Source organism: Tenrec ecaudatus, chromosome 5, assembly GCF_050624435.1.
Source record: "Tenrec ecaudatus isolate mTenEca1 chromosome 5, mTenEca1.hap1, whole genome shotgun sequence".
NCBI classification, from domain to species: domain Eukaryota; kingdom Metazoa; phylum Chordata; class Mammalia; order Afrosoricida; family Tenrecidae; genus Tenrec; species Tenrec ecaudatus.
Genome location: NC_134534.1, coordinates 30658045 through 30685187, shown reverse-complemented (window position 1 = coordinate 30685187; position 27143 = coordinate 30658045). Strand labels below are relative to the sequence as shown.

General features: G+C 45.1%; 1 protein-coding gene across 1 annotated transcript in view; it reads right to left on the bottom strand.

Annotated features, from left to right (window-relative positions):
- RSPO2 (R-spondin 2) overlaps window positions 1–27143 on the bottom strand; it is a 186870-nt gene that overhangs the window by 40618 nt on the left and 119109 nt on the right. Inside the window, exon 5 of the mRNA XM_075549362.1 lies at window positions 25741–25929. Coding sequence (XP_075405477.1) covers window positions 25741–25929 — 189 coding nt within the window. The remainder of the gene's footprint in view (window positions 1–25740; window positions 25930–27143) is intronic.

Here is a 27143-nt window from a genome sequence, read left to right as displayed (position 1 = left end):
TCCCCCACCCTCAGAATGTCAAGGTTATTTTCCTGAGCCTGCCACGCCACTGTCCTTGTGGTTGTTGTTTGGCAGCTCTCTGGGCAACAGAACCAAACACTGCCCGGTCGGTCCTGCGTGTTGCAGCCCCTGCGGCAATCTAACTGGTGGAGGACCATCTTCTCATTCTCTGCCGCTCTACTTTACTGGGCAAGATGCCCTTCTGCAGGCACTGGTCTCTCCTGACAACAGAGCCAAAGTTCATGAGACAGAGTCTTGCCATCCTTGCCTCTAAGGAGCATTCTGGCTGTACTTCTTCCGAGACAGAGTTGTTTGTGCTTTGGGCAGTCCTTGGGACTTTCTATCTTCTTTGCCAGCACCGTGATTCAAGTGCATGGATTCGACCAAAGACAGATCAGTCGTGATGCAATTGAAAGAGGGATCCATTACACCTTTGAGTTTGTGCTTATGGTGTTATCAATATGGACATTCACATGGCCTAACTGTCCAGTATTCCAATCTGGTTCATGCACCAGTTAGGCTGCTATAAAAGTGAATTGCATAAAATAGTCAATTTTTAAAAAAATAAATTGACCTAAGAGACTGCATATGAAATTTAACACAAAAAAAAATACATATTGCTGTTTAGTCATATAGAGTGGTCTGCCCCCTAGGGTTTCCAAGGCTTTATGGGAGCCGAACGCTACAGCTTTCTTCTGTGGAGCGGTGAGAGGGCCTCAAACTGCTGACCTTTCGTTTGGCAGCCAAGAGCTTAACCACTGCACCATCGGGAATCTTCTTATGAAACACAGATGTACTTAAACAACACATTCTCGCTCCTTTACTTATCTGCTGCAGGCTTCCAATTTATCAGCTATTTAAAATATATGCTTCTTTTATAAATTTTGTAAGAATTAACACTTCTGAATGGACAAAAATCCATGCACGGATCCCGAGGAAAGCATATCTGCCAATTTTCACCCTTGAGGAACATTTTGAAATTCATTTCCTAAAACATTCTTTTCATAAAGAAGTTGGCATGCTCTTCGTTCTTCTTGTCACAGCTGGTACCCCTCATGCTTTAGGATGCTTAGATGACAAGGACAGAAGCAAACATGATCACTGCTCAGTACAAGAGGTTAAAAAGCCAACAACTTGAGGGCAACTTGGACCCATTTCAATCCATCTCGAAAGTAAGGACCTTGTACCTGGACCTAATAGCCATGCTCATGCGTATCTAAGTGTGAAAATCTTACAACTCGCAGCCAGTGCAGAACTCTCAGGCCCTCATCTTAAATCAAATTACCACATATTTTCTTTTTTTCTAAACTTACTAAAGACGCTCACACTCTCTTCATCTTTTTTGGACAAAGCTTACAAAGATAATTGAAAAATGAAAAAATACAACTGTTAAAGAAATGGAAGTGCCCCCTCATTAACAATCAAACCAATATAATTCACTACAGTGACAAAGCATCGGCTTCTAGCAAAAGTTATGTCTCAGAATATAAAAACCTCATTTTGAAAAGGTGAGTCAAAGCTAGCCCCAATCATCTTTGGAAAGTCATTTGACAATGTGCTTTATGGGAAAAAAGAAAAGAAAACGATTCCTATTCTTTTATGTAGTATATAGTTCCACTGTTCAATCTACACAAGTTGAGTAGAGGGGTGGGGGGAAATCCAAATTATGGAAAGGAGGTAAATAGACTTTTATATTGTAATGCTACCAATTTGTTCTACAAAAATAATGTTACAGAATGGTGAATTCATGATAACCAAAGAAATATTCTCTTGTAAAATGAACTATATAATGCTAAAACCATGTTAATTGTGTATTACTCACTCACTGCCAGAGTTGATGCCGACTCAGAGAGACTCTATGGGACAAGGCAGAACTGCCTCAGTGAATTTCGGAGGCTGTCACTCTGTGTGGGTTTGGAAAGCCCGTCGTTCTCCCACAGAGCAGTTGGTGCTTTTGAACTGCTGACCTTGCAGTTGGTAGCCCAACTCGTAACCTCTATGCCACCAGGGCTCCTTCGATTGCATTACTTTGTTAAATTACAAAATGCATAAAGGAAGAACATTGTAAACATCGCGGATTCATTCCAATATTCACGGACAATCTACTTGCGTGGTAGGAACTGTAAAACTCTGGAAATTTACCGCCTCTCAACCATCATTCCAACCCCACGGAGCAAACACTGGGTGACCTCCTTGCTGTCTTCACTTATGTTCAAATATTTTTATTACATGCAATTGGCTATGAAGGCTCTGGAGTTTTTTTCACTTGACTTGTTTCCAGGAACCTTCTGGACAAAAGGAAACAACTCTCACGAAATGTAAGAAAACCCTCCGTGTTCAACTTTAAAATTTAGGGATGATAAAAAAGATCATAAACTTTTTGTATGAAAAATAACTCTTATCTGTGGAGATACATATAAAATGTGTAACACAATACTCAGACTTGAATATGCATAGAAAATGTTTGGAAAGATGCACACACAAAAAAGATAAACTATTATAAATCATTAGGTTAATAATTTTAAACTCTGTTTTAGAAAACATCTACTAAAAACCCAAACGATGTGCCTTATGGCATAGGACAAAAATAGTTATAATCTAAATATTTTAGAATTTTTGGACCTCACAGCTCCTTATTCCCGGGAGGAATGTTGAGATTTGAGGGAAAGGGAATTTTCCAGATACAGAAATCAGAGGCAACGGCCTGAGGTGATGGGACCAGTTAGCCAAGCAGATGGGACAAATCGGAAGACAGGGATTTGAGACGGACACAAAACGATGTTCTACTGAGTAAAACCCTTCATGTTCCATGAATACAGGATCAGTCAGGCTGTTCCAGAGCAGGAGCTAGGAATCTGGTATGCTTGACTGCTTTCTGGGACCTGCAGGGCTGATCCAGGATCAGCTGAGATGCCATGTTCACACGCATGCAAGTAGCCCATCAAAACTCCAACACAAGCCCACGGCCATCGAATCAATGCTGACTCGTCCAGTAGATTCTCCCCTGGGAGTTTGTGAGGCACCCATCTTTATGGGCGCAGAGGTCCCATCTATCTCCTGTGGAGCAGCTGGTGGTTTCAACTGCTGACCCTTGTGGGTAGCAGCCCAATGCACAGCCACTACGCCACCCGGACTCCTTATAAATCACCTACGCATCTAACAAATGCTAGTTTAGTGCAGATATTAAGCATTTTCTTTTAAGTACCACACACACTCACCAGGTCCACGCCAGCGTCTGCCCCCATTCTAGAAAAGACAACTACTCTCAGAGATACAGGCAAGGTCCCCAGTGAGTAAGTGGCTGCACTGAACAAAGAATTCAGACTGTCCAACATCTCTGCTTTCTTCTTTGTCATTCTGACTTTCATATGGGGGCTTAAAGAACAGAAACAGATGGAGCTGGTGGCCAGTAAGGAAGCCCCAAGTGATAGCAGTGTTGATGTTGGAACAGGTTGGCACATGGAGATGCCAAGTCACTCAAAGAACTGGAAGTCATTCACAAGACAGACCCCTAAGGATGACCCCACATGGTTAAACTCATGGTGCAGTAGGGCTTTTCTGTAAAACCATTCCCACCCTGCCTTTTAGTAGCTGAGTGCTTCCCCCGATGAACTTTATCCATTTTAGAGGCAGACCTCCTTCTTGCTATTTCCAGCAGGCCACTGAATAAAATATACTTACTCCTAAAAATATACTTACTGCCACATTCTCTGGCATTTTGCATTTAGGGTAGTGAAAAACACATATTGCCCCACTACTTTGCACATTGACAAAGCACACCGTGGCTGTAATTAATGCCAAAGTTCCTGAAGGGGACCCAATAAATGTGGACAAAGAGAGCTCAGGTCTGGGACACTCCCCGACAGGCCCTGGGTGCTCACTGGGAGCTGAGGTGGGGACAATGGCAGTGGATGCCCTGCAGGTGGATTCCCCTTGTGCTGGGGGGGGGGGTGGACTTGGGATCCCTCCTGGACTTTGAGTCCAGCTCTACACCCCAAGGGGCAGGAGGATAGGATGGCCCTTGTTCAGAAGAAGGCCTGAGCCAGGCTTCCAGGGGGTGGTCACCAGTGGAAGCTACTGTTTCAGGTCAAGGACCGAGACCAGGCCTGGTCTTGGGATGCTCTGGATTGTCCATTCTCATGGGGAGCTAGGGTAAAGACAGCAGTGATGCCCAGTGTGAACTAGGGGGTGCTCGAGCAAGAGGCCAGCTGGGGGGTGAGGGGACCCCATCAAATTGTGTATACCCACTGCGACACCCAGGACCTCCTGCCCAGTAAAAATGGGGCCCTTATTCTCAACAAAGCTAGCAAGAGCATTTTTGACTCACTGAAGGAAGGAGCCAGGAGCACCCATTCTGATAGGAGAGCAGGGCTGGCCTTTGGGGTGGGGGTTGTGTGACTAGGTGAGAGCAGGAAAGGGAAGGGACCTGGGATGGAGCAGGGGCAGCCCTTTGACCGCCTGGGCTCTGGAAGACTGGGCAATTCTCCCCTGGGGACACAGGTAGGGCTGAGCTTGCTTCAGAAGCAAATGAGGGGAGGTGGCATTGGCAGGAAACTTCAGCAGGTAAAGTACAGGTGAGGGGTGAAGTGAGGTGGTCCTCCTCTATTTTCACAGAACACCGATTTCTGCATACCAATCCTGGTGTGTGGAGCCTAACCATGACGATAAACAAGGAGTGGCTGAATACGTTTTGCAAGCATGTATGCACACACACACACACACACACACACATACACACAGGGGATGATGTGTATGAAGTCTGGTATTCCTTATGTTTCTCGTTTCTTAAAATCCTGACCTTTCCATGTTAGGGTCCTTGAAATAAACCGTAAAACAGTGGAGCCAGATCAGGCAGAATTCTCCTCTGTATTTGAAAATCTAGTTTCCTTAGGGTTTGAATTTCAAGTTAGAAGAAACAGATGAAACATTTAATAGAATTGGGAGTTTTACTGCCACTGAAAATAATTTCGTTTTTCTAGGTCCCTTGGCATGTTGATTGAATCACATATCGAGACTTCTGTTTACAGTACAGTCTTTGTGAAAAAAATGAAAATGAATCCAGAAATGCTCGAGTTATCTCAGTTTTGGGGCAGTTGACAACCGCCTGCCCCCGTCCCGGGTAAATGCTCCCAGCACCCTCCTTCAACTACACTTTCTCTTAAGCCCGGCATGTATGCAGACCTGCAAAATGGCCTAACAGATTCAAATGAAAGGTTTTCTTTTCCGAATACACATTCTCTCGGCCCACAACACTACCAGCACAAGCAGTCAATTAGTAAAGCTACACTCTCCCACCCACTTAGCAAAAAAAATAAATAAAATGGACGTCAACTCCCCAGTCCATCAACCAAATGGACTGCAGACTGGGTGGCTCACCTGACTGTGCCTGTAGAAAAGTCTAAAGACCCTGGGGGGGGGGGGTGCCACACGAAGCTAGGTTCAATAAAGAGAACCCCCCCCCCCCGAGGCATATAACCTGAGGAGGACAGGGGACAGATGTGCCTATGGGCCACAATAAAAATAAAGATCTGGCCAAGCTAGGTGGAAAGGAATTTAAACACAACAAAGCTCACATGAGCGCATCTGGGTGCCAAATGGACTCAGGGGGTAAAGCATTTTTGACGAAGAGAGGCTGTTAAGGTCATGAAACCGGAATGAGAACCTTTCTAAACCTCCACCTCTGCCTGCCTACGGCAGATGCTGCTCACGTTTGGCCGCTACACAAGCCCTGGTGTGATGCTGCGGCAACGGAAGCGAGACCTTGCTCTAAGTAGGTCTGCAATGAACAGCAGGGTGAACAAGAAAATGCCTTCAATCGGCACAAACACACCGGGAGCCTCTCTGCAAGAGCCGAGGCAGGTCTCAGGACCTCAGGACAGTCCAGGACGGCCGAGCGCATCTACAGAAGGGGGCAGGCGGGGAGAGACATAGGAGGGAGGAGATACGTTGTGAGCAAAATGAAATGAGAACTCGCTTGTTATTAGCTCTGGCCAAGCCTACACAAACATTTTTTCCCTTCCAGTTATTGTTGAGTCAGATGGCCACTGGCAGGGAGTGTTATCACTTCATTTTCTGCAGAACGTTTCAGAAACTTGAAACCTCCCACATGCTCCCCCATGTGAATACGCTGCATTTTTAAACAACTTTGCTTCCAAAGTTGAATGCATTTGAAGGCCTAATGGTACAGCCAATCTCTCGCAAACTCTTTAGCAGGGAGAACAGGAGGTGTGTAGAAGGGGGTCGGGGGGTAAGGGTGGACCAGAATGTTACTAGACCAATGGACAAAACCTGTTATGAGCCGATGGTGTTTCACAACAGCAATTTACACTCACTCACTCACTCAATAAGCCACATCCGGCTGCACACCAAAAGGTCGGCCGTTCAGAACCGCCAGCCTCTCCATCGGAGAAAGAAGGGGTTTCCTCCTCCAGGGGAGACTTCCAATCTGGGAAACTCAGAAGGGCAATTCGAGGGTCACCATGAGTCGGCATAACTCAGTGGCCATGAGCTCGGTCATTTTTGAGAACTTAACACGAACATTCCCATGGGATTGTGTTCTGGTTTGGCTGTGTCGGTCCATCACGGTGGAGGATGTGTGCAAAGACATCGTCTGAAATGCTGAGAATAAAGAAGCCCGATTTCAGAAATGTGTCACAATGTTCTTTGCATGGCCGGCCATCAGGAAGCATCTGCCCATCCCTAAACCTGAAGCAGAGGATGGCAACTAAGTGAACCCCAAGAATTTCATCCATATTCTATCGGTACCCAGGAAAGCAACGAACAGAAACAATCTAGAATGTCAAGTTGAGTGGGTGCTCATGTCCCTGGGTGGTAGAAATGGCTATCCTCCTGGGGTGCAAGCCAAAGGGCTGGATGTTTGTGTTCACCAGAACCACCTCCAAAGAAAGATCAGTGACCTGCTTCCAAAAAACCCACCATTGGAAACCCTATCACACACAGCTCGACTCAGACATGCATGCAGTCCTCCGAGTCTACATCAACTCCATGACAGCTGTTCTTTGGCTTGTTTGTTTGTGTTTTAGTGTGTGAGACTAAGCTGATGGTAAAATGAAATCATAATTTTTCTGAAGCTGCTTTACAATCAAATAGTTATTTGAAATAAGTGTTTTAAAAAAAACAGCTGCAGCAGTTACATAATCTCCTGTCAACTTGAACAAAGGAGTGGAGTCTAGCTTGTCAATCAACCAGGTCATACCCAATGATACCTCTGTGTGGGCATGAGCTTCTCCTGAGGATTCTGGGAACTCCTGTTTTCCTCCCTGAAGGTGAGATGTACACAATCTCTGCTTCACCTTCCTGTTGACAAGCCACCTGGAGCTGTGCTGATAGAGCCAGAGCCCTGGAGCTGGAGGAGCCACGTGGCGACCCACGCCAGCACTGAGATGCTTCCACTGCCACTGAATCCAGAAGACTTTCCACCCACTGGCCTGTGATCTTCCTGCATTCAGCATCACTGCATGTGTTTCGTGAGTCTGAAGAGGAATTTATAGACTGATATCCGCCATATGGGCTAATATCGGACTTATGGACTTGAACTAGAAAGGACTTGCACTTAATATATACAACTACTCTTTGATATAAAGCCCTCTCTTACATATATATGGGTGTCTCTGGATTTGTTTATTTAGTCAACTCAGACTAACACATAGCTCCTCCCCTAACACCATGCAATTGCTCGATACAATACCTGAATCAGACATAACTTTAAGGAAGTCTTTTATACCAACAGATCCAAACTGAAATCCAATAGATAAAAACAAAACACTTCAAACGTGAACCAACCAAACACGGTGCCTCTGAGCCGACTCTGATTCATTCCACTGCTACTGAGTCAAATCAACTCACCGTGATCCTACAAGGCAGAACCGAACTGACCCATTTGGTTTCCAAAGTTGTAAACCTTACAGCAACAGCCAGCTTCACCTTTCTCGCACAGAGTGCCCAGTAGATTTGAACTGCCGACCTTGAGGCTCGCAGTCCAGTACTCACCTGAGCCCAGCAACGCCACCAAGACTCCCTAACACAGAGCACAGCTTCCTCAGATTTACAGGACTAGCCACCCCCAAACCTGTTTTTAGCTACATTAGCATCTTCAATTTCATATAAATCATATTCGTGGGTGTGAGGCTTTTTGGTTTTTAGGTTTGTTTCTGCTGTTTGCAACTCAACTGGCTCAAGAAACAGCTGTGGTCAGAGTGGATTTCCTCTCCACCAGTCTCCTTCTTCCTACAGCAGGGTTAGTGCTTAAAACTTCACAGAGGTGGTCACTTCTGCTTAGCAGGCAGAGTGTTGGATTTTGCCTAAAAGGCACTAGAAACGTAAACCACCAGGCTTCCTAACTCCAGTTAAGCTAAGTATGTGTGCTTTATGGCAGATGCTGGCCAGAAATGCAAATCATTTCTACAAAGTCCTAAGTCTGTTATCAATCCCTCGAGACACACCCCCTGACCCCTCATCCCTCCCTTGGCTGTGGTGCTACATTTTTACGGCATGTTTTAAAAAAGAAAAACACCAGTAAAGCGACTCTAGATTCTGGTTGAGGAGTCCCAAGAGATGACAGCGAGGTGTTGACTGGGGCAGTTTTCTAATTAAAAAGTCATATGGTCTGTTTCTCTTAGGAAAGCTTGAACTCTCAGTGTAAGTGCAAGGGATGCCTTGCTCAGGGCTGCTTGGCCCTCGGCCATCTGGGCGTCTGCCTCCACAGACCCCGGCCTGGAACCGGGGCTAGCAGGGGGGAGAGTCGAGACTCGGATACCGGCGAACCTCTCCGAGTACAAAACTGAAAGAGCATGGCTTTTACAAAGAAAAGCAAATTTGAAAACCCGTTAACAAGTAGCTAAACGAGGAACGATCAAATGCACTGAACTGTTTGAGGCATTGAAGAGACTGCCAGTCACAGCTCCCTTCCGATCAATCCCTTAGAAAAGTTGAGCTTGCTTCCTTAGTGCACGTCTTAAAGTGAGTGGTATCAACATGTTCCTCGGTGGCTTTGCTCCCTGCTGCCAGCAGCTGGAGCTTTCTTCACATGTCCAACGTTCAAATCTTCCGTCATCGTGACTCCTGGTTTTAAAAGTGCCTAGGCTAAAGGAAAGCTCGGCCTCTCACCAGGAAAATGCATATGTCATCCGGTCTGTTCAAGATGGTACACCAGAAACCAGCTCCCAGTAGACAGAAGTCTCCTCCCTTTCCCCCGCCACCCAAGACTATGCTCACCCCTATGGCTCAATGATCAGCCAAATACTAGACAGGCCTTCCTTTGAGGGGAACGCTAACACGAGGGGCGTGTACCCACCTTAGACCACACTACCTCTCAGGATGTGAAAGCGGGAGGAGCCGGGGAGAGAGGACTGACGAAGGACAAAGCTCAGAAGGGTCCAGAAAGGAGGGAAAGGAAAATGTGATGCCCTGGGAGGAAGCGGAATCTGTGACGGCACATCGAGGGGGTGCGGTGAATGAGATGAAGCAAAGTGTGTGTGGATTGTGGTGTTAAACTGATAACCTGCTCTGGGAATCCTCACCTGATTCACAGAACAGAGCTTTCAATGAAAAAACAAAACACCATGGATCAGGGCACCGTATCCTAAGAGCACAGCCACTCTCTCCGGGCTCTGGAGAAACTGTTTTGTGACTCCCTAGGGATGTGCCATGAGGTTTCAGTCAGAATAAAATGTTTTTAAAAGAACTCAAAGCAGCCACTAGAAGTCATTTCTTGACATTCTTCACGTAGGAATTGTTGTCCGTGGTAGTGTTACTTTAAGACAGACTGCAGGAAAGTTCATCGCTATAACAAAGAACAGGTTCTGAAGCCCTTCGCAGAAAAGCAGTTTTCTGTACACTATCCTGAACAAAGGATCCCTAGCTGTGCAGTAAGGAGCCCTGGTGACAAAGGTCAGAGTGCGAATCATCAGGCACTCCACAGGAGAAAGATCAGGTATTACTCCCAGAAAGCACAGTGTCAGAAACCCCAAAGGGCAGTGCGCTTGTCTTGCAGGCGCACTGGGAGTCCGAACAGACTCAATGGCAGAGTCTGGTTTTTTTGGCTGGTGCCATGCGGAAGCCCCGGTGACATTAATGCTGCACAATGGACTGCAAGGCCCATGGCTCAAACCCACCAGAGGCTTCACAGGGGGGAAACGAGGCTATTTGAGGCTGTGAAAAAAGACCCACAGCCTGGGAAACCTGACAGAGAGTCACTACGAGCTGGGAGTGACTTGAGGGCAGTAGGTTGGGTAGCAAGTAGTGACGTGATTAAGTGCTAAGCTGCTCATTGAAAGGTTGATGGTTTGAGCCCCACTGGCTGCTCTGCTGGAGACTCAGCGGCAGCCTACTTTCCTAAAGACTGATGGCCTTGGTAATGCCTCGGAGGCCGGTCTACCGGAGCAGGCTGTTATGTGTCAGGATGGATTCAACAGCAGGGCGCTTCATTGTCAGGATTGATGTTTACGTAAGTAGGCCTGGTAGCGCACTGGGTACGTGCTCAGCTAATAACCAAACAGCTGGCAGTTCAAATCCACAATCGGCTTCAGAGGAGAAAAGAGAAAGTGATTTGCTCACTGTCAACCTGGACAATTCCACGGGGGCAGTTCTACTGTGTCATACGAGTCGGTATGGCCTGGAATCAACCTGACAGTAAACAACAACACCGTACTGAATACAGGAGTCCCCGAGTGACAAACACATATGCATTTAACACACCAGCTGCTAATGGAGAGATTGATGATCCAAGTCACCCAGAGAGACCTTAGAAAGAAGCCCTAGCTATCTCTTTCTGAATAAAACAGCCCCGATTATGTGTGCAGCACAGTTCCTCCGAAACACACACATGGCCACTGAGTCAGAATCAGTTTGAAGCTAACTGGTTTACTAAATAAGAAGCCCTGGTGATGCAGTGGTTTAAGTGTTGTGCTGCTAACCCCAAGGTGGATGGTTCAAACTCACCAGTTGCTCTTCCAAAGAAAGATGAGCCTGTCTGCTCCCATAAAGGCTTACCATCTTGGAAAGCCTACGGAGTTACACTCTGTCCTACAGGATCAATTGGAGTTGGAATCTACCTAATGGCAGTGGGTTTGATACATTGCATAAATGTGGGCCGGTTTCAATTTCGTGTTTTGAGGTTCCATCCACAGCATTTGTGACATTAAGCCCTTTTCAGATACTTAAGTAAGAATTAGCGTGGATTTATTTAAATGCAAAACACAGTGATTTTTACATCACCATAAGAATGCTAACCCTGCTGGTAAATGCCCATTCCTAATGGACATAGTGAGAGCAAGAGGAATCCTAACAGAGAGAAGTCAGCACTTTGCTCTCCCCATCTCCCCCACAGAAAGCTGCAGAATTCAGAAGTACTGCAATTCTGCATAGTTCCCCACTGAATACCCTATAAACAATATAATAAAGCTAATCGATAAATAGGTCAGATCCATGAAAAGCTGACCAAAACTACGGGGCTGGGGGTGGGGGAGTGTAACATGAAAAAGGAAATACCTGTGATTAGGTTACACCATGGCACAAAAGCATATGGTTTTGAAGAAATGTCACATGGCATGTATCTTTTTCTCAGGGCCTTCAATCATCTGCCACCCTCGCTTCCACGGCCACTATATCCCGGTGGCCTGGGGTCACCGGAAGGTTAGTGATCTCCAGTAAAGAAGGGAAAATGAGCTGGCAGAACAGCTAAATGCCTGACGTGAAGGTTCTGCGACATTCTGGAAGCTTTACCCTAGTACCTCGACCTCTCACCCAACTCTCCTGATACTGTGGCACCATCATCTCAAGCAACAGAGACCCGCCAGTGTCCTTCCATTTCACAACAATGAAATGACATCTCATTGAATGCTGAGCTTCCAACTACATTCCATTGCCCCTCCATCACAAGTATCAGAACCTCGGGTCCGAATGCGGGACGTCGGCGCCGCCTTCCTAATACTGGGTTTGTGGCCCAAAGTCTTCCTAAGGAAGCCAAATTTAAAAACTCATGTTCCCTCTGCCGCCCAAATGAAACCATAGCTTTCATTTTCTAAAGTCTTCGAGCCGGCTTTGCCCCTCCTTAGGAAAGTCCAGCTAACAGGGAACCAAAGCGAACTTTCGCTCCGGTCAGCAGGAACTAGCACATTGTTTTCAGCCTTGGGGAGAGGGTAGAGTTTGGACTAACAACTCATTTGGATGATGTGCTGTTGTCGTTGTTGCTAAAAAGAGCAGATGGTGGCACCGAAAACAGCTTTCCATGTGTGGACCAGCTGCTTGAGAACAAAGGTGTAAAAATGAACTTCAGTGGTGGCTGTATTTGTATTTGAGCGGTCTTTGTGCCGTAGGGGCGTCTATCTCCGCTCGCAGACAAATGCACTCATTTTCTCAATATGGAGCAGGCCAGCATTAAAGCCAAATGAAGTCGGGTTTTAAGATCACGACACCCGATTTCATCAAAGCAACTTGGCACTCATCGAAATTCACGCCCTGCTAGCTGATGAGATTTCATCAGGCTGCTGAGGAATAAACAAAAGTGCAGAGACAATGAAAACAATGTGACAACTGTCGAACAAAATGCCGAGCACAACACGGCACGCGTCCCCAACTACAGTGCTTCAAACCTCCCGCGCACACACAAGTGCGCAGGAGTCAATGGCCACGTAGTTCCACTGGTCAGTCACCTTTCATTGGATGTCCATTATACAATACCGGTCGGTACTAAGTTTGCCTACGAAATCAGCAATATGCAGGATTTTCTGGTTTGGGTGGTGGGAGGGGGGATGGTGGAAATTTTTGAAACATGGGTGCTTAAGAGGCCCCCACCCTTGCCTGAACTCTTTAAAGCAAGTTCTTAATAAATGTAACCTATTATACAAGCAATGGTTCACATTAGGCTGCTACCGATGGTGTAGTTTTGCAACTAGATATGCTCCCACGCCGTCCACCTGGTGGAAAGAGTTCAGGAAGGTGCTGCTGCGATCTATGGGTCTTATGTTTCTGATAAAGGAGAAATGAACTGGTAACGACCATGCCGGGTGCTCTGCTTCAAACAGCGCTCCAGAAGCCGGCCAAATAACTCTTAATTCAAAGCATGTTTGATGACTGTATTAAGTCAATCTGTGCCCTTAGTGTTGACAATTATACCAAGTAGAGGCAGATCTGGAGTGCGACAGACACTTGACATTTGAGGCCAAAATTACTTTAAATTATTCCCGCTAGCAATGCCATTCTCAACAGGCAAGATCAGGGCCACTACACGCGACCTTAGCACAGACGCAAGACAGAGGCATGGGGTGCCTTCGACAGGCTTTGAGAGAAAATGAAAGAGAGAGCATCCGTTGCACAGGACATGGATACGGTATGATCGCTCTCAGCGACAAGCAACCGTCAGATGAACAAAAGAATGGACAGAGAAGATGTGTGGTCAGAATGTGACACCTACTGAAAACACTCCTGTTTAAGATGAAAAAATGCACTCTGAGCTTCTCTTGAACTGTGCCTGCCTACCTTGTGCCACATTCACCACAAGCAATCTGTGTGTCCAGGTAAGAAATCATGACCTCCTTGAAGGAAGGAGTCCACCACAAAGAGTAGATACAGTTCTGAATTTAGTCCATGGATAAATGGGATACCACTTTTCAAGAGATATCCATTTCATGGCTGCAGAAACTAAGATTTGGGACATTAAATAATTTAATTAATGACAGACAATAAGTGGCCAGGATCTGAAGACACAGAAATGTAAAACTATTATTTTTTTTCATATTTCCCTTCCAGTAGAAAACCATCCTCCATCAATGAACACGTCAACGGAAACCAAATGACGATTTGTCAAAGACATCTGTGTGTGTGTGTGTGTGTGTGTGTGTGTGTGTGTGTGTGTGTGTTGGGAAATTAGAGAGCCAGCAGGAGAACTGCTGGGCACAGTGATTAGGACGAGGAGTAGCGCACACAACAACAGGCTCCCTATCCTTTGCCACAAGCACCAGGGGATACTGATAACGATCCCGTCTGCTGCTGCACCCAGCACTTAACTCCGACTCCTTCTTAGCACAATGTTCCAGGCAGCTGCAACGAACTGATAGCCTGCAGGAAACTATCTTAGATTGTAGAAATGAAACAGGGCCTGTAGAAACTTTTTCATATATCTACCAGGATAGTATTTAATTTGTATGCTTGAAATTTTCAGAGCACTGCAAATTCCCTGGTCAGAGATCCACTAGAACAGTGGTTCTCAACCTGTGAGTTGTGGCCCCTTTGGGGGTCAAATGACCCTTTTACAGGGGTCACCCGATTCATAGCAGTAGCAAAATTACAGTTATGAAGTAGCAACTAAAATAATTTTATGGTTGGGGGTTACATGATTAGGAAGATTGAGAACCACTGTACTAGAAGGTTAGGAGGGAAAGCTAGAAAATGACCTTGACATATGAAGAATGAAAGTAGTCGTTAGAAACACATATGGGTCAGTTTGGGAAAAAGCAGAATGTACCTGGGTAAAAAACAAACCTGCACGAATAGGAACGAGGGGTGCTTTGGCTTAGAAAGTCATTGCCATGGAATTAAGTTTTACTCCTAGCATCCCTATGCAAGGCTTCCAAGGCTGTGCATCTTTATGGGAACAGATAGTCTCATCCTTCTCCCACTGAGCAATGGTGGGCTTGAACCACTGACCTGAGGGTTAACAGTCTGATGCTTGCACAACAGAACTGGTTGGATCCAGAGTGACCTGTAAGCCCAGGCAAAATCTTTCACAGTTTGGAAAAGCAGACTAAAAATAAAAAACGCTGGGACAGTAGGAAAGTCAAGGGAAATAAAGGAAAGAACTGGGAGGCAAAGGGCATTTTTAGAGGTCTAGACAAAGACATGTACATATGCAAACATATATATGAGGATGGGGCAATAGATCTATGTGCCTATATTTATAGGTTTAGTATTAAGGTGGCAGAAGGGCATTGGGCCTCTACTCAAGTACTCCCTCAATACAAGAATACTTTCTTCTATTAAATTGGCATTCTATGATGCTCACCTTTCCAACACAACCTCTGAAGACAAAGCGAGTGAATAAGCAAATGTGGTGAAGAAAGCTGATGGTGCCCGGCTATCAAAAGATATAGCATCTGGGGTCTTAAAGGCTTGAAGATAAACAAGCGGCCATCTAGCTCAGAAGCAACAAAGCCCAAATGGAAGAACACACCAGCCTGTGTGATCACGTGGTTCTGAAGGAATCAGTTATAAGGCATCAAAGAACAAAAAATCATATCATTGGGTGCACACCTCCATTATGCGATTGCTGAGGACAAACGGGTGCATAAGCAAATGTGGCGAAGAAAGCTGATGGTGCCTGGCTATCAAAAGAGCGTCCGGGGTCTTAAAGTCTTGAAGGTAAACAAGCAGCCATCTAGCTCAGAAGTAACAAAGCCCACATGGATGAAGCACACCAGCCTGCGCGATCACGAGGTGTCGAAGGGATAAGGCATAGGGCATCATCAGAACAAAAAAAATCTTACCATAGTGAATGAAGGGGGAAGTGCAGAGTGGAGACCCAAAGCCCATTTGTTGGCCACTGGAGATCCCCTTGCAGAGAGGGACAGGGCAGGAGATGAGTCAGTCAGGGTGCGATTTAGCACCGATGAAGAATAAAGCTTTCCTCTAGTTCCTAAATGCTTCCTCGCCCCCACCCCCACCCCCACCATCATGATCTGAATTCTGCCTTGCAAGTCTGGATAGACCAGAGGATGTACACTGGTGGAGATAGGAGCTGGAGGCACAGTGAATCCAGGACAGATGATCCCCTTCAGGACCAGGGGTGTGAGTGGCGATACTGGGAGGATAGAGGGAGAGTGGGTTGGAAGGAGGGAACCGATTACAAGGATCTACATGTGACCTCCTCCCTGGGGGACGGACAACAGAAAAGGGGGTGAAGGGAGACGTCAGACAGGGCAAGATATGACCAAATAATAATTTACAACTTATCAAGGGCTCCTGAGGGAGGGAAGAGCGGGGAGGGAGGGGGAAAAAAAGAGGACCTGATGCCAAGGGCTTAAGTGGAGAGCAAATGCTTTGAAAATGATGAAGGCAATGAATGTACAGATGTACTTTACACAATTGATGTATGTATGGATTGTGATAAGAGTTGTATGAGCCCCTAATAATATGTTGAAAATAAATAAATAAAAATGCATACATACCAAAGCCCATAAGCAGTTTCTAGTAATTCTCCCACGAAACCCAGACTTGCCTCTGAGCGCTGCCTAAGAGGGAATCTATAGTTTAGCCTGTTGCCTTTCAAAAGCAACTTGTCAGTCATTTCCACTTTTCATCAGTGTTCTACTGAAATATCCCCATGCTCGACGTCTGCCACAGTTCTCCATTCGTCCAAGGTGAAGCAGAACATCTTTCTCCTGCACACAGAGGCGTCCCAATCAGTATGCAGCCTATAAGGTTGCTGCAAGCCTCTCTAGCTGGCGTCCATGTAGCTCCCGCCAGGCTTGTCCAAACTTCCCCTTTGGGAACAGGAGGCATACTTTGGCTTTCACATGTTTTCTCACTGTATTCTGCCTAAAATGATCTCCTTCCTTTTAGAATGAATTCCCCATAACCTTCCTAATATTCATATAACTTCATTCCCCATCTTTAAGAAGTATTTCCTGGCCATAATAGTCCCCAAATAATATTTTCCCTATAATATCAGGACCTGTGGCAATACTTGGGTGACATATATTACATTTAACTTTTCTTCTTTTGTTATTTAGTAGCATGCACTTTGTTCTTGACAACTATAAGCTGAATATTTGTCCCACTCGCTGTTCCCAATCTGCCCATATCTTTAGAACATTCCTCCAATAACTGGTTTGAGGAGCCTACTGATACAGGAGGAGACATCGTGGGATGTTCTGGAATCCCAGTGCTAGCACTTATCGTATCCATCATCTTCGAGACAGAGGTTCAAAAGCAGAGTGAGGAGGCACCTCATAATGTATTGTATCAAAGCTAATTCAACTTCCTAGGTTTTCAAAATATGGATGGTTCTATCACATCAGGTATTTGGGCACACTCAAATCTCAAAGGCCAGCCTTAGAGAAGAAAGAGAAATCAGAAAAGGCTATCAAAAATATTCCATCTGTAATTTCGGGTCTTACTGAAGAGTATTTTGCTCTCTACATCATGCCCATTTAAAAAAAGGACTGCCTCCATTGTGAAAAGCCTCTGAGAATAACTGTCTCTTTTGCCACAAGATCAGGAGACCTGGTTTGCGTCCAGCAATCATTACTGAACATTTAGACAAAAGGGTCTCTAAGAGACTCCTGATCAAAAGGAGGGACAGAAACAAACCAACGTCAAATTCGCTTAGACTCCAGACTGCAGAGAGCCAGGGAGGCTGGATCCCCAATCCCCAAACCACTGCCCTCAGATAATCTTTAAAACTTTCATTAAAAACATCCCCTAAATTGTCTTAAACCCAAACAGTAATTTAACAGGTCATGAAGGTCTGTCTCAGGCATTGTGTTCCTTTAAGATCTATCTGTATGGGACCATAGTGACAACCGCAGCTGAGAAAGGTGAGCCAGGCACCCAAGGGACTGTGAGCTAATGTGCGGAGGGGAGGAAGAATTCAGAAAAGGGGGCGGGAATGGCTGCGTAACTCCAAACAGAACAACGTCCCTGACTGAACATGCACATTCTATAGAATCAGGGTATGGTCTTCCGGGTACACTGTCAGACAAGATATAAAAATCATTTTAAGAAGGTAAGTCCTGCCCCTACCTAGTATAATATATCTGTGCATTTTCTAGATAGCAGGATATTCCAAATGCATTCAATATTTCTAAAAGAATCTACGGGGTCACTGCAGTCAATGAACAGAGCTGATCGGTCAAACGGCCCTGATTCCATATTCCGTATTGCACAAAGCCACCTTCTGGAAACATACAGTTGTGACATGTATATTATCAAAAACCTCAACCACTTACAACTGACTGCCCTAGAACAGTCTCCCTGCCCCCATGAGAAATCTTCCCGGGTGCTGCAGAAGCAGCACCCCCTGCAGAGCTCGTGTTTCCCTGAGAATTACCATGGGTGACTTCCAGTCTGAGGCACACATTCCACTTCAATCGAAACATCCACACTTTAATGTGTCTAAAATGGGAACAGAGTGTTTGCATGACAGAGAGAGAGACAAAGTGTGTCAGCTGTCAGTCCCTGCATGGTGTGAGTGGTTAAGTCCTCAACAACTAGCCAAAAGGTTGACAGTTAAATCTACCCCGAGGTACCTAAGAAGCAAGGCCTGGCAAACCTGCTTCTGAAAGGTCACAGTCGGAAAACCGTATGGAACGCTTCTACTGCACACACGTGGGTTGCAACTGTGTACTACACACCCAACACACACATACACACACACGAATACCCTTCATATATAAACACACTGAATGCACAAGAGATTTTTTTACCTCCAGAACCTATTATTAAATTGATATTGGATGTTCTGGGCTAAGGGCATCTTTTACATGAAGGTTGTGCTAGATCTACATTTGAAAGAAGGTAGACATCAAAGAAAACCTGGTAGGAATCAAAGCCCAATATTTAGGGCGCAATTATTTCAAACATGTAGACTCCTCCAAACCATCTTATTCTAATTGAACTTTCTTCATTCTACACTTTCAATTTTGCTTGGTTTGGAGGTTTTCTTTGACCATGCTATCACATACCAGGAGGCTTCAATAAACTCATGGAAGACTGGAATTAAAAGGGAATGGTGCTTTTCCATAAACTCTTCGGAGTCTCCTCCTGCCTTTCTATGACACAGGAATGCTAAATCCTTTGAGTGACAGGCAAAATAAACGAGATGCATCTTAACCATACAAATTCACTGATTTCACTCCTACTTTCCTCAAATACTAGAAAACAGCGCTGACACGAACAAATATGAAGGCCAAGGACGACACATATCAGCCTGTTGTCATGCCAAAGTGACTGAATGGAACGGTGGTTTGCTTTCCCGACAGAGCCTTCTGTGCTGTCAGCCCAGCTCTCTGGCACAGAGTCGGTTCTTCGCCCTCTGCGAGGGTGTGAAGCGTGCCGGGATCTCCATGCCCCTCCGTCAGGTTTCCATGAATGTTTTCTTGCTGCCGCCTCTCCTGGAGAAGAGCCAGGAGCACAGCTCAAGGTCGGCCCAGAGGCGGGGAAGCGTCTACAGGAAATTGGAGTGAGCACACAGCCTGGGCCCTTTTTATCAACACCACTTACGGATCCCAGAGAGGCGTCTGATGAGGAAAATACGTTGTTCTCGGAAGCCATGAAGGGATTTATACATACGACTTTCTTATCTCGTAAAAGGGGGGGCTGGAAGCCCCCCTAAAGGAAGGGAGAAGTTGCCACGGACTCCATGTGTGTCCCATTAAAGTCATTTTTATGTCGGCGTGTTGTAACGATCACTTGATGTCGTTTACATGGAGATCCGTGTAGCTTACCGTTGGGTGGAAACGCATAAAAGGAGAGCTCCTTCGGAATTTTCCTGGGATTGCCTTGTTACACAAAGACCTCTGGGCTTTGGGGGCATACGGAGTTGAGAAATCCTTTTTATAAGCACTCATAAAAGAGAGTAGTAATGGGCCGGCCGAGGTTCCAGATAGAGAACTGTATCTGGAGAGAATGACAGAAACTGGGGGCAAACGGGTGGCTTCGACAGCCACTCCTTCGTCCCCCTTGCAAGCGGGGCCGGTTCACTGGGGTTCCAGGGCTGGATCATGAGGACACGGGCAGGAAAGGTCTCATGTCATTCTCTCGGCCTCCATGCAATAGGGTTCTGCAGCCCCTTCGATGCCTGTGTCTGTGTCCAGGTCTCAGTTTAGTGTGTTATGCATTGGGCTGCTAACCCCAGGGTCAGCAGTTCAAAACCACTAACTGCTCCACAGGAGAAAGATGAGGTTTTTCTCTCCCGTCAGGATTTACCATCTCAGAAATCCATAGAGGCAGTTATTTCTATGTTATTCTATAGGGTCACAAAGATGGCCCTGGAATCAGCTTGGCGGCCATGAGTTTGAGTTTGGCTGGGAAGCCTGCGGACTTCTCATTGGCCCCCACCATCAGGGCCCACTTAGCTGTTTCTGCAACAGCCAGACACAAGCAAGTCAGAAACTCGTCAGAGAAGGGAAACTCAAAATGCTTCCCATGAATTGGCAGTGGCAGAAAAGTGGGAAGATGACACTGAGCCAAAGGTATAACTGTTTTAAGCTCCAGGAAAACAATGGCTTATCATCAGGTTCTGACTTTCACAGGTTACGGTGTATAAAAATTAGCCTATCGTGGGGGAAAATGTATTGCTAAACAAAACTAAATGAACAAAACTCACCACCACCTCCAATACAGACCAATAGTTTTGCCTGCTCATTCAGTGAGTGAATGAAGAGACAGATAAACACATAGGTGGATAATTAGTAAACGGCCACTTCCCAAGATACTACTTGGAAGCACATAGCTAAGGCCTTTTGGCACCACGGGAGGGTACTGGTGGAGCAGTGGGTTATGCAATGGGCTGCTACCCACAAGGCTGGTAGTTCAAACTCACCAGTCACGTTGAGGGAGAAAGGTGAGGCCTCCTGTTCCATTGAAGATTTACAGCCTCAGAAGCTCACAGGGGCAGTTCTGCTCTAGTCCACAGGGTCACTCAGATGGAATCGGCCAATTGGCTGAAGATGAGTTTGGTTTTTGTTTTTAGCTACTGACTGAGAGAAATTATTTGGAGGCAAGGAGATCTTTGTTAACGCTTAACTCCACCTGCACATTAGCAGGAGCATTTTAAAATGTGGCTGTGATGGGTGGCTGCAGTTTGCAACCACTGGGAGATGCACATCAGAGCGAGTCACCGTTCTTACAAAGGGCCAGGGAAATGGTCTGATTTGGTTAGGTTACAGCAAAGAATGCCAAATACTGATTAAAAAAAAATCTAATCGATTAGCGTGGCCAATAGGGAAATATTAATTCCTCTTTTTTGCTGCTTTCTTTTGTATATAAAATTTTCAGTACCTACATTGCTGATAAGTATGAAAGTCTCAAAGGAAAAGAGCGTTTCCTCTTTTCCCATCTCCTCCTAGCTACTCTTGTGAGTTTGGCATGTCTAAAGCAGACCACATAAATTGCAACTCAAATGTAAACAAAATGTAGAAAAATAAAGAACATATGTCTAAAGCACACTATCGTGACCCTATCCTACTGAAAATGTGCCTATTTCCTGCTGCGGGTTTAATCCGTCACAATCTACAACCATCTCTAGTTATATTATCTAATACGTCGTCCACATGTTGCTGTCAGTTTAAGTATAGAAAACAGAGATTAGAAAGGTCTTACTACTATACATGCCTTTTAAAATGTAGATGCTTTCAGAGATTCAAGTTTTAAGTTTTTCTTTTGTTTCCAAGTCAAAGCCGCTTTGGGGGATGAGTCTACTGGTCAGGTAAATGTTGCCTTAGAGGAGGATTTTCCAAACCGAAGTAGTATTCCCCTGAAGAATTTATAGGGAAATTGTATCCCAGTGCCTCAGTGGCTTTCAATAATTCTACTGCAGTATTACTAATAACTGATGCCGTGGGTCAGGCTGTCACAAGCAGGAGTCATCAGGTCCTGGGAGCCTGTAGACAAGTTTACCTAAATGACTTTAAGAGTTATTGCTGAAATGTGTCAGGAAGAGAAAAACCACATTGGGCCCAGAGACTTCAACTACAGGATGGGACACCGGACACCCAGTGCTTTCGTGTGCCCTAGAACACAGGGGTCAGGGGTGAATGCTGGATGGAGCTGAACAAGAGACAGACTCCTCTAGAAGAGTGATTTTGAAAGACTATACAAATCTACTGCCATCCACTTGATTCTGACTCATAGTGACCCTATGTTGGGTTTACAAGGCTATAAATCTTTATGATAGTAGACAGCCACATTTTCCCTATGGAGTAAAAGGTTGGTTTGAACTGCCAACCTTGTGATTAGCAGCCCAGAGCGAGGCTCAAAAACTGTCTGAATACATTTACAAAAGTAGTTGTCTTCGTTTTCAGGAGTCCCACTTGGGTCAGACAGACCGCTTGGGGATGGGGTAGCGGAGCAGTGACCCATCCTGGAAAGAGTGGGAGATTATTATATACACCTCCAGAAGACAACTTCCTCTCCTCTTCAGGAGCGTTCTCCCGCTTTGTATCTCAGCGAGCACCACTTTCCCACCTGTGTCGTGAATGTCGCACACTGGCGCTGCCATACATTTCCATTAAGAAATTCACACTGTGCTCTAGACTAGAAATCCTTTCACACATAAATCCCTTTAAGTGGCAGGTTACATAGGAACAGAATAAACAAGTGCCACCAGGAGTAAATATTGGTTAGTGTAGTCCGGGGTGGACAGTGGGGGTTACAATAACTGTAGCGGCTGGTAACCTTGGAGACAAAGTTCTATCTGCAGAGTGAGTACCCCTCCACTTGTAAAGAGTCTGTTCTAGGGCTGTCCTTGTTTCCCTCTGACCCACAAGCCATCTTTCTTTTTGCCATGGCCTTTTATTCTCCCTACTTTCTTTCCCTTTCTCATTATCCATCCTCCTGTCTTGGTAGCTAAACAAAAGGTCATAGGCAGACTTATAAAAAGCCGCCGACACAAGTCGAGCCCCTGCTGAAGGAGGAGGGTGAGCGTGGCCAGCTGGGGAAGGCTTGGCTAAAGCTCAGTGCACACCCCCCCCCACACACACACACACCGGAGACTGGGTCCTTCTGTGGTTGTGAAACCTCATTCCTGAGCTCCCGAGTCTCTTCCCCACGCTCACAGGACGACGACTGAGTTTTCCCACGTATTTGGCAATACATCCTGAAAATATCTGATTTTCAAGCGGGACTGGCTCTGAGAGCCTGCCTATCCCCCACCACCGCAATTTTACAAATGAGGAACTAGAGGCCAAGAGAGGTTAAGTGACTTGCCGAGGGTCACAGAATTAATGAGGTGCCAGGGCACCTAGACCCACATCTCCTGATCCGGCGAATAAGTGGGCTTTAAAAATCAAGACCAAGACCCTGAAGAATGAGTGTCAGAGAGTGCAATCAAGTCTACAAGTGAAGTCACTGGAAAGGAGAAAAAACTAATCACAAGGACGAGGGAGACTGGGAATGTACACAGACTAATTCAAGTACAAACCAAGATGTTCCCAGATAGGTTGGTTGGCTGGTTGGTTTTTCAAAGCAAATAAGCATATGACAGACAGTTAAGGGAAGAAAGGGGTCAGGGTGCTACAGCAGGACACTCGTTCTTAAAATTTGTCTCACAACCATTTATTTCCTTCTAAGAGTTTTCATTGTGCCGTCTTCTATCCTTAGTGACTGTTCCCTTACAGGGACCCCCGGGTAATGAAAAGCAGGTGACATTAATGTGTCCGTGCTGCAGTGTGAAGAAGGGAAGGCTGCATTAGTGTGCAATCAGGTCAAGCCTGGCTCACGGGAGAAAAATCTACACATATGTTGAAAAGATCTGAAAAATGCCTGTATTCCCAACCTGATTACGACTTACATTTTTGCATGGTTTGTCAAAGCAGGTCACTGAAATCAAATCAAGATGTAAAATGGGATAAAGTGGTTTGCTTCTCGATGGTTCCATCCTTCCATAATCGCCGTGACCTATTGAAGAAAGGCACTCTTTCCTCTCTCACCTGAGGCAAGGTGGGACACTCCACTGGAAGTTATGCCAATTTTTATCAACTGCCGCTCAAGTTCCAAAATTAATTTTCTGCTTTTCATTCCCTACATTTAAATAAAAGGTATTTTATGGCAAAATAATTTGCCATTTCCAGCAACCATCAATTCACATCCAGTTCTCTTTCTATACAACAAAAAATTTCCAATTATGATTTTTTTAAAACCTACTTACTCTGGAGGTTTCATAAGAATAGAATTGATTAAACTGAAAAAGTACCTATTGGGGCCTGGGTGAGAGAGGAGCTTTCCAAATAAGACTTATTGAGGCCTACCCTAAATATGTATTAAGTCAAAGTCCTCCCCTGGTTCACTGGTCAAAAGTGGAATAGTGACAGGCCATAGACAATGATTCCTTTGGGCACAACTTAAAATTACTGACAGTGTCAGGCTGTATTGCATTGAACACCGTGAGCTGTTGTTGGTGGCCCACACAATAAACATGGATGCAATCAACATTGTATTTAACAAGTTAGTTGTTATCTACAAAAGTTTCGAGCAAGACGGGAACTAGGTCAAAATAAAGAATTGCAGAAGGGAAGGGCAAGTGCTGGCTCTTGTTACACATAAGCATGTTGGTTCTAGGAGCATTTTCAGGTTAATTTTTGCTATTAACGTAAACCACAATTGGGGGAACCATGTTACTGGAAGAGGAATGGGGGGGGTAGTTATATAAACAATGCACAACAAAGGAAGTCTTTCTTTCCCATAGGTGAATACATCAGGGTTGTTTTTAGGGACAAGGTTGCAGGTTAAATGCTCTCAGCTATCCAAGAAGTGGCTTATTAGTTTTGTAAGAAAATATTTTCTTATATTTTAACTGAAAAATACCCAGTTTCAGTGAACAAAACCATCCTTGTTAGTGAAACGCGGGCCCAAAAAAACTTTGCTTCAAAACCCAGCAAGGAAAAGCAAAACTAATTCAAGAGGAAAAAGTGCTTTCCTAGTGGGAGCTTCTGAATCTGGATCTAATCGTTCTCAAAGGCCTTTGGCCTCTCTGAGTCCTAAAAGTTGGGTCTTTCTCCAGAGGCACAGACACCGTCCAGGGGACAGTCTACGCATCGGTAAAAGCCATTCAACAAACACGTGCATTCTCTTTGCAGTCCGCAACGCTGGAGAAGTATGCACCGACAGAAAGGATACAGAAAACAACATATCTGATAAAGGAATTTTCCAAATGGAACTTTGTTTTTTTTACTTTCCTCCTTCATGCACTGGAAAGTTCAAACCTGAACCCTGGCGCGGTGATGTCTTAGCTGTGACACCACACAGGGGAGCAAGCCGTGAGCGCTTCCAGAACCTTGGTGACGAAGCTGAGCCCACAATTCAATGTGCTGGTTCTGCTTTGCCTAGTGTCGTACTTATGGGCACTTCCTAATTCCTAAATGGGCCTAATCTTGTTATGACAGAGTAACTACTGCAAGTCTGCACAATTACTACCAGGACATGCAGAAACACACACATTCCGGTAGCTGTTTTCTACAAATTAGTCTCCAAACAAAGAGAAATAGCTGCTTGTGGTAACATTAAGATAACGTTCATTCCTTCCGGTGCCTAGGTAAGTTTATTTTCAGTTGTCATCTGCAACTAGTAACGATGCCGATGATTTTAAAGATGCGGTAAACTTACTAACCCAAGCCCTCTGGACTGCTTCTCTCAGGGTAGCACTTGTAAAAGCCAGATTTCATACAGGTCTGCCTTTATGGTTCATTAACCCCCCAACCACACACACACAATCACACACATACACACAATCACACACACAAGCACACACGCTTGCACTCCTTTAAAAACCTCATGAAGAACTTATTCTTCTAAATTATCTGTAAAATATCATGAAAATAAATGAACTACGTACTTTATATTCTCCTTCTCCCTAAGTAAGTACAAAGTAGAATCCACACACCCTACCCTCCACCCTTTGGGTGTGCATCTGGTTACTTTCAGGGTTAGCCTCGTTGGGAAAAGAGGCTAGCTAGGGAGGGAGAGAATTGAGGAAGCAAGCGGCACCCCCCAATAACGGTCCAAACTTACCTCCCGGGCAATGCCGCATGGCCATCTTACATCTCCTGGATTCAGCAATGGTTGGACATGGGATTGTGTCTTTTGCTGGCTTTTTAACAATTTGTCGTGTTCTGGTTTCCAGGCCCCATTTAAATCCACAGGTGCGATTATTTCTGCTACAAGTTCCCCATTCACTCCAATGGCCAACTTCACATCCTTCTAATAATTGAAAAAAAACCACACAGATAGTAATTTGATGTCCATTCGTGCCACTGTCACCAAAGTCATATAACAATATTTCTCTACTTCTTTGAGATACCAAAAATTTAATGGTACCATCTGCAAAGACCTATACTTATCTTTCAATAACTGTAAATTATTTGAAACAAGAAACAAATGCCACCAAAATGAATAAACAGCTATTACTTTCATTTTGTCTTGGTTCATTTTGGGAGGGTGGGGGAATCTACTGGATCATTCAGAGTTCTGATCTATATAACCTTCAAGAGACACAACAGCTAAACCCTTAGAAGACGCTATGTTCATATCAGGACAGTAGACATTTTCATACATCAATACAACTGCCCTCCCTATAAAACCCATAAATGAGTTCAGTTTATTAGTGTTTCTTCTTCTCTAATGCAGTACATTACTACAGTCTGGAAAATAAACACAATAAAATGCTTTAAAATGTCCCTATTCTATAGCTAGATAAACACATTTTATGGGGAAGGTGAGGGACTGAAGAAGTAGCAATAGATTAGCGCAGTGGTTCTCCACCTTCCTAATGCCGCGGCCCTTTAATACAGTTCCTCATGCTGTGGTGACCCCTCCCCAAATAAAATTATTTTCATTGCTACTTCATAACTGTAATTTTGCTACTGTTATGAATCAGGCAACCCCTAGGACAGGGTCGTTCAACCCCCAAAGGGGTTGTGACCCGCAGGCTGAGAACCGCCGGACTAGAGAGTTGGCAGGTATTAGTTTGGGTGCAGGGGAAGATAGCAGTTTATAGAGGGATAAGAGACATGAAACGAAGGTGTAAGGTAATTTTTTTGGGGGGGGGGGTGTGATGATAAGTACTTTAAATGGTTGAAAAGAAAATTGATGATCTAAAATGGGCAATCCCACCTAATATGTCTTCTCTTTCTTTCTTTTTCTTTTTCTATCTCTTCAGGGACCCACCCCTCCTGAAAACACGGCCAAGGTACATGAAGACCCTCTCGCCATCTTCACTTATACGGAGCATCTAGCTGCATGGATGACTTCCAAGACAGACTTGTTCTTCCGGCAGTTCTCCATGTACTTAATAGTCTTCATCCACGCCATAATCCCCACACATCAATGCTTCTGTGGCTTTCCTTATTCAGTGTCCGGCACACACGCGCCCAGGAAGCAAATGAAAAGACCTTGGCTCCCATTGACCACACCTT